The sequence below is a fragment of the Perognathus longimembris genome, chromosome 7, assembly GCF_023159225.1.
Source record: "Perognathus longimembris pacificus isolate PPM17 chromosome 7, ASM2315922v1, whole genome shotgun sequence".
Lineage (NCBI taxonomy): Eukaryota > Metazoa > Chordata > Mammalia > Rodentia > Heteromyidae > Perognathus > Perognathus longimembris.
The window spans coordinates 35,211,276-35,219,704 of record NC_063167.1 but is presented as its reverse complement, the minus strand read 5'-3'; the positions used below and the strand labels follow the sequence as shown (position 1 = coordinate 35,219,704).

The 8,429-nt window shown below is 43.0% G+C and overlaps 1 protein-coding gene across 1 annotated transcript in view; it reads right to left on the bottom strand.

The window, feature by feature from the left end:
* Nucleotides 1-706: 706 nt before the first annotated feature.
* The window catches only part of Scp2 (sterol carrier protein 2), a 58,324-nt gene continuing 50,601 nt past the window's right edge, over nt 707-8,429 (bottom strand). Inside the window, exons 15-16 of the mRNA XM_048351330.1 lie at nt 4,392-4,471; nt 707-1,721 (exon numbers count right to left, since the gene is read on the bottom strand). Of these exons, the coding sequence (XP_048207287.1) occupies nt 1,626-1,721; nt 4,392-4,471 (176 nt within the window). The 3' untranslated portion in view covers nt 707-1,625. The remainder of the gene's footprint in view (nt 1,722-4,391; nt 4,472-8,429) is intronic.

Genomic DNA, 8,429 nt, shown 5'->3' with positions numbered 1-8,429 from the left:
AGCACTATACGTCTACTCTTCAAATTTGTGTTTGCTTTCATAGGCTCAGCTCCTGGTATCTCAGACCTGTGAGGGCCAAAGGATGCAGCATTGGAATGCTATTCTGGGAGTGTTTTTCTTCTTAGAATACGAAGCCATGAACTCATTCAGAAACCTGGACTGGATTAGTTTATCCTCAGGCCTTTTCACCAAATGTTGCTCTGTTGGTCACAAAACATGCAAAGCTAAATGGCCTCAAGGGACCTGAACCAGGCTCTGTGTGTGTGTGTGTGTGTGTGTGTGTGTGTGTGTGTGTTTATCCATCTTTGAGCAAAGTAATAATAGAACACTAGGACCTGCATAGCTCCCCAAAACCCCCAAATAATTCTGTTGAGCTGAGTATACTCACAGGGTTATCCCTACAGAAGGGACCAATAGAGACCACAGAATTAAATCCACTGCGTGACCTGCTTTGGAAACAGATTCAGCCAGGCAGTTATTTACCTATCTGAGAGAAGTCTTGACTCCTGGTCAAGTGCTCTTTCCACTATTCTACATGGCATCCTAATGGAAAACTAGTGATTATGTCAAAGCAACCAGGTGATACTTTCCAGATAACAGTTTGTAAACTCCCCCCCCCCCGCCCCCCCTGAAGTTTCTCTATATTCACCATCACCAGGAAACCCCTGAGCAACAAGAAAAGACACAATAAAAACAAAGGAGATCAGGAAGAGCTACTTTATTTTCTATTAAATATTTTTCCAAAATCATTATTTTTATTGCATGGCTGTCTGAGTGATAAGAAATAACTTTAGAATTAGAAAGATTACAAAGAAAGGCAAATGTGGATAATTAAAGCATTGGAAAAAGAAATATTATAGTAAAAGGCTGAGAACCTCATAAACTTAATGAGATTATATTTTGAAAATTGTACATCCAAAAACCAAATGTATTTGTTCAGTTACTTTTAGCAACAGCATTATATAACTCTAACACCCTGATTTTTCAAGAAATAAACCCATTTAAAAAATATTTTTACTTTAAAAATAGGCCTGTGTTCAGCTACAAAATTTCCCCCAAGCTTTGATCATAATTATTTTTTTTTTGGAGGGGGGAAGATGGTTTCTGATGGTATGATATGCAAAACTTTTTTTTTCCTGGTTAATCTCAATGCAGAATGTTAAGAACTATTAATGAGAAATCTATGATGGTTATCAAGTGTACAACACTAACTACCGCTCAGCTATTAGTATTTCTGTTTTACCCTAGTTCTCCCAAAGAAAATTCTTAAATTGAATCTTCAGCAGAATGACCCCTATATATGGTTCTAAGCAAAACAAGAGCTTTTGTTTGCATAATCCTTAAGATTTTACTGTTCCTAATTTTATTCTGAAACTCAAACTCACCCCAAACCATAATTACCATATTAACTTTGTCATGCATAATCGTATGCAATTCTGCCAAGTAGTAGTACACCACAAGACCCTGTTTACCCAGAGTTTAGGAAAAACATGATCCATCACCCCGATTTAACAACAGATCTAACTTATGCTAGTTGTCCACGTATGGTTACTGTGACAATAAAGGAGGATGGAGGTATAGCTAGATATCTCATCTTGGTTTTCCCAAGTTGTCAGAGGTGTTCTTCACAGCTTAGCTTTGCCTGGCTGAAGTTGGAGACTCTGTAACTTCATTGCCAGGCCCATGTTGCCAGTGATTTTCAATTTACCTTGGAAGAAGGCCTGTAAGAAAAGGAAAATCATTACTTGGTAATTCTAATGTTTCCAGATGATTCTATCCAAGACCAAATAGCTCCTTCATCTGTTCAGGAGCACACTTAGAACCACTGTCCTTAAAAGAGAGAATCTGCAAAGGCTGTGCTTCGAGCAGAGCAGTAGAAAGGAACACCAGTCCCAAACTGAGTCTGTCTTCAAAAGCACTCAAAGCAGGTTCATAAGAGAGAGATTTCATTTTTAAAACATTCTACATGGGTTGGAAATACAAACTGAAATCTTCAGTAGACTGCTGGAGAAAAAGCATACTCAAAAGCTCACTTAGAAATTCAGGATTCAGCCCATGCCGCCAGTGACTCACGCCTGCAATCCCAGCTACTCAGAAGCTGGTTGGAAGCCAGCTCAGGCAGATAAATCTGTGAGACTCTTTATCTTCAATTAACTAGCAAAAATCCAGAAGTTAAGCCAGGTGCTGGTGGCTCATGCCTATAATCCTATCTATTCAGGAGCCTGAGATCTGAGGATCGGTTCAAAGCCAGCCCAGGTAGGAAAGTCTGTGAGCCTCTTATCTCTAATTAACCACCAGAAAACCAGAAATGGCACTATGGCCCAGAGTAGCAGAGCACTAGCCTTGAGCAAAAGAGCTTAGGGACAGTAGCCAAGCCCCACAAATGACCAAAACTAAATAAATAAATAAATCCATAAATGGAGGTGTAACTTCAAGTGGTCGAGCATCAGCCTTATGTGGAAAAAGCTAGGGGACAGCATCTAAGGCCATGAGTTCAATCCCCAGGACCAGCACAGGAAAAAAACAAACACTTGAGTCAGGAGAAGGTGGAGGAACGCCACTAAGGGCTCTCCTTTTCCTGTGTAGGGCTGGTCCCCGCAGGACGGCTGCTTGCTCCAGGGTGCCCGGCGCTCGGGTTACTGTTTGGCTCAGTGAGAGTATCAGACCGTTCAGAAGGGTAGAGCCACAATCTGTTCCATTTAACAACGCCTGGGATTAGACCACATGATCTTTGCTAAATTTGCCATGTAACAAAATCCCAGGAAAACTAAGAGAAATAGCAAAATGGGAACACAGCAAGAGTCTGGTCTTCACTTACTCCCTGGAATCAGGAAGAGCTAGATGCAGAAGTCTCTGGTAGCCTCAGGTGTTCATACACATAAATGAAGAACAGCCTCTCAGAGCTGGTTTTTGTTTTTTTTTGTTTTTTTTGTGTGTGTGTGTGTGTGTGTGTGTGTGTGTGTGTTACTTCCTGGTGGGGTGACTGTGTGTGTGTGTGTGTGTGTGTGTTACCTCCTGGTGGGGTGACTAACTCCTTTCCCCCACCTCCCATGTCTGGACAAACTAAATATTTCCTTTCTATATGGCACAAAGCCTTCTGTCTGATGACTTAAAGGTCGGGTGTCTTGGAACACAATATATTTTAACATATGTCATTTAAACATATGGACTGAACCACTAGTACCTCCTTTCTTTTAAGTTAAAAGAAAAAGTGATTTCTTCTAAGCTAAAAGAGAAAGAGCCCAAACATCATCTTGCTTTTAATTTGGCTCTTGTGTGCTTTTCTGCTGGAGAGCACCTTGCTTTGCTCCAGCCAAACACTGAAATGAGAATTTCACTCAAGATTTCCAGTCAGGTCCTCTACTGAGCATAAGGGAAGGCCATTAGCACATTAACAGAGGACTCTGCCATTCAATCTTTAATTCCTCTGGTTGCTAACAAGTGCTGAAGGAAAATGAGCCAACAACTCACTCCTCCAACAGACCATGCATAGACACCCTGGGAGGTGAAAGGCAGGGAATGTGCCAAGGAGAGGCCATGCGAGTAGAGGCAGTGGGCCAGGAGAGATGGTGGCCAGCTCCAGTCCTGGTGGCCTCTGTTGCGCCCAACTTTCTGGAGCAGGCAGCATAGGACAGAGTGTTGGTGCCAGTGGTGTGTGATCATCTAAAACACCACAAGCCCAGGGCTCTCACACATCACAGACCTGTGCCTCACAGCTGCTTGGAAAAAGCATTTGGGAAGGAGTATGTGGTTGTTTTACCCAATCTTACAAATTACCAGGGAATGTCAGGAATAGGACCTGAAATTAATTAGGCCAAGGCAACCAAAACTTAAGTTACAATGTAGAGCAAAGTCAGCTTTGCTAAGGGGAAGCTCAGCAGGTGAAGCTGACAGAAAACTGTTTATCTATTCTACACAGAGTCACTTGAGAAATTGGGGACCAAGAGCCACAGAAGGCATTTAAATATAGCTGGATAAATATAATTTAACCCAACATAAAAACCTAAAAGCAGCTTGGTGCCGGTAGCTCAGGCTCATCATCTAGCTATTCAGAAGGCTGAAATCTGAGAATCATGGCTCAAAGTGAGCCTGGGACAGGAAGGTCCATGAGACTCCTATCTCCAATTAAACACTAGAGAAGCAGAAGTGGTGCTGTCAGAGTAGTAGAGTACTAGCCTTGAGTAAAAAAGTGCAGACAGTGCCCAGACCCTGAGTTAAAGCCCCATGAATGACCAAAAATTAAAAAAAAATATACACACACACACACACACACACACACACAACATTGGGCTGAGTTCTGGAACATAAAGAGAGGTAAGAGTAGTCTGTCTTTGAAGATACCACCTAATGGTGAAAAGACAGGTACATCATATCTAAGGAATCATACTTACTGACTGCGGGTTCATTTTCCCAGTCATCAAAGCCAGCAAGTCGGAGTCGGCCATAGTGATTGTACAGTCAGCCTTCTTATCTAAAATGGTAAGCAAGAGAAGGAAGAAGAGAAAGGAACATATTCAGGCTCACATAGACATTTCACTCAAGACACTGACTGCAACAAGAATCACAGCAGTGTACCATATACTCACATACACTTCTGTGGCAGTGTGGTACTGTGGCAACCTCCATATTTAACAGGGAATTAATTAAGTGAAGTGCAGTATATTTACATGATAGAATACAATACAGCAGGATAAGGGATGATGTGGATCTAGACTACTGATCTTGAAAAAAATCTGCATTATATTGCTTACGACAGTTACATGGACTAGTTACAAATGCTTAAAAATAGCGTTCAATTACATAAGTATAGGAAGAATATGTCAACATAGACACCAATATATTTCAAAGTGATTATGGCCCATAGATTATCTTCAACTTCCTACTATCTTTCTATGTATCTTCCTCTCCAGAGTAAGCAGACTTGTGACTTATTCTAACCAAAAGAATGTGGCACCACTGACAGAAAGGGACTCCTGTCACATCCTTCTGTTACGTAAGCCTCCATCTCACTAGCAGATTCACACTTACTCTCTTGCTGTCTCTAAATGACTAGCTGCAGTATGGGAACTTCCCCCAAAAAGAGCCAGGCTTCCTCAGGAGCCAGGGTGACTGGCCCACACTCTGTAAAATACTAACGTTGTCATTCTCACACATGGAGGAAATGAATTCTGCCAATAACCTGGATAAGCTTGGACACAAGGTCCTCCCAGTCGGGCTGGGGATATGGCCTAGTGGCAAGAGTGCTTGCCTCGTATACATGAGGCCCTGGGTTCAATTCCCCAGCACAACATATATAGAAAACGGCCATAAGTGGCGCTGTGGCTCAAGTGGCAGAGTGCTAGCCTTGAGCAAAAAGAAGCCAGGGACAGTGCTCAGGCCCTGAGTCCAAGCCCTAGGACTGGCAAAAAAAAAAGTCCTCCCAGTCAATTCTCTGGGTGAGGGCTAGCCCACGCCAATGCCAGCAATGACCCAGCTAAATGGACCTCAGTCCCCTGACCAATGAAAAAGTTCAAAGTGATAAATGTGGGGCAAAGAGTGTGTGTGTGTCTATCTGTCTGTCGGCTTGAACTCAGGGCCTGAATGCTGTCCCTGAGCTCAAGCCTGAGCTCAAGGCTAGTGCTGAACCACTTGAACCACAGCAACACTTCCGGGTTTTTCTGAGTAGTTTGCTGGAGGTAAGAGACTCATGCCCGGGCTGGTTTTGAACTGTTGATCCTCAGATCTCAGCCTCCTAAGTAGCTAGAATTACAGGTATGAGCCACCGGCACCTGGCTGAAGGTTGTTTTTAAAACACTGGCTAGATGCCAGTTGCTCATGCTCATGTAATCCTAGCTACTCTCAGGAGGCTGAGATCTGAAGATCACAGTTCAAAGCCAGCCCAGGCAGAAAAATCCGTAAGACTCATATCTCCAATTAATCACAGAAAAGGCCAGAAGTGGCACTGTGGCTCAGGTGGCTGAGTGCTAACCTTGATCAAAAGGAGCTCAGTGGCCGGGCCCAGAATTCAATCCCCAAGACTGGCAAAAAAAAATCTTGTGTGGCTCTACTGATGAGTAGCATTTCCATCTGAGGTATAACATACCCATGTCCACTAAAAGATATGCTAAAGGCCCCCAAATGAGAACCATGCAGGTTTGAAAACCACACATGCAACCGTATGGCTGCATCTTACGCCTATGAGAAGGAAAGGCCTCAAAGACAAAGTCAATAATGCACAAATGTACAAATGTACAAATTTCCAAAGTAAAATTAATCTGGGGTATAAGACTCGGGATAAAATTCCAATCAGATTTTGGGCGATTGGTGGGAGGTACAGCATAAAAGGTTTCTGAATGTGTACAATTCTGCATGCTGGTCTGGGAGGTATGCCCTTCACATTTAGGCCTAAAGAAAACAAGACAGAAAAAAAAAAAAGGTGGTGGGCTAGATTTGGTCCATAGATTATAATCTGCCAATTCTAAGACCAGAGGGTAAAATTATAAGAGAGTATTTGCTGGGGTTTTTTTTAATTTTATCTATTTATTTTTGTCAATAGTGGGGCTTGAAATCTGGGCCTAGACACTGTCTTTCACTCAGCCACAGTGCTACTTCCAGTTTTCTGGTTAACTGGAGATACAAGTCTCAGAGACTGTAACAGTCAGTAAACCTCCCAATACTATGCCAGGGGCCAGAAGAACTAGCAATTCTCCTTAAGGTGCCAGTTCAAACTAGGACAGGTTTTTGATGCTTTAATGTAACTGATCTCAAACAAATGGTCATTTGTTGGTGGATGTAAAAAGAGCTGGTAATTTCCAAGAGTGGCTTTTACAGGTTAAGTCTACATTTCAGCGCCAACAGGTGTCCAATTCGGCAGAAATTCCCCTGTGCCAGGGTAGGACCCCTTCAATTCTCAGTTGGCACCTAGCTGTGGGCAGGAGGGGAGGGCATGGTAAGAGTCCATCTGCAAAGAACAAGACTTTCTGAAATCATTCAACAGCTTCCTATGAGCAAATTATCTTCCATGACAAACCAGCCAGCTAAGCAACCACCATCAACAATAATCATCTTAACATTTGTCCGAGAATAACAAAATAGGATCCTAAGTAACTATTTATCTTTTAATACTTAAAAAAAAAGACAGTAGGGCTGGGGATATGGCCTAGTGGCAAGAGTGCTTGCCTCCCATACATGAAGCTCTAGGTTCGATTTCCCAGCACCACGTATACAGAAAATGGCCAGAAGTAGCACTGTGGCTCAAGTGGCAGAGTGCTAGCCTTGAGCAAAAAGAAGCCAGGGACAGTGCTCAGTCCCTGAGTCCAAGGCCCAGGACTGGCCAAAAAAAAAAAGACAGTACTGTATTTCCCAAAGCTCTTTGTATTTCTAGAGTTTTTAAGTGTTTTTTCCTCCACCACCTTAGTGTACGATGTAAACATAAGTTATTTTTTCTGCCCACTGCCATGCTGCCTGGACCAGTAGATGACCTTGCTGTGACACTCAATTTCAGGACATCTGCACTAATTTTCATTCAGTGGCACACAGTAGCAACCCTAACACCTTCCCTGTCTTCAAAGGCCACCCTCTGCCTCTATTCGAGGAGCTCTGCACCCTCCCCTTCCCCCAAGGTATACTGTTTCCTTAACTGCCCTAGCAGAAGAGGAAGCACCTATTATCCCTCTTTGTCAAGGTGAATGTGTCATTCCCAATGGTATCTTCACCTCAGGGACTTTCTCACTAACACATCAGCAACAAAGTACCACCATCTGTAGCAGACCTCTTTCATCTACATGGCCTCCAGGTCCCATCAGCTTCTACTTCTGACAACACCTGCTTTGCCTGTAGCCACACTAGGTGTCATCCGCCTGCCCTTCTATCTGCTCTTCCTGCCTCCAATCTCTTCTGTTCCAGTTCATGTTCCAGGTATGTCATAGTTGGAATACGATTGCTCTCCAGCTGGTGGTGCTATTGAGAGGTGACTGCTCATGAGGGAGCTAATGTCATCATGGATTATGCCATTAATGAGTTTATGGCTGAATGGCCTAGTAGGAGGAATGGCCTAGTTGAAGCAAGGTCACTGGTTCACTGGTCACAATCAACCACCAAAAAAGCTGAAAGTGAAGCTGTGACTCAAGTAGAGTGTTAGCTTTGAGCAAAAAAAAAAGAAGGCCCCGGGACTGGCACAAAAATAAGTACATAAGACTTTGCCCTCATGCGTGGACTGGTATCATTATCTCACAAAAAGATAAATTTCACCTTCCTCCTTCCTCTTTGTCTTGTGCATGCTCACTAGCCTTTGCGGGGTATTAAGACAAATAGAGAGTCTTCACCAGATGCAGCTACTCAGTGTGGGAGAGACTTTCCAGATTCCAGAACTGTGAGCCAATGAACTTCCAATGTTTATAATACAAGCAATCTGTGACATTCTGTTACAGCAACAGCAAACACTAACACAG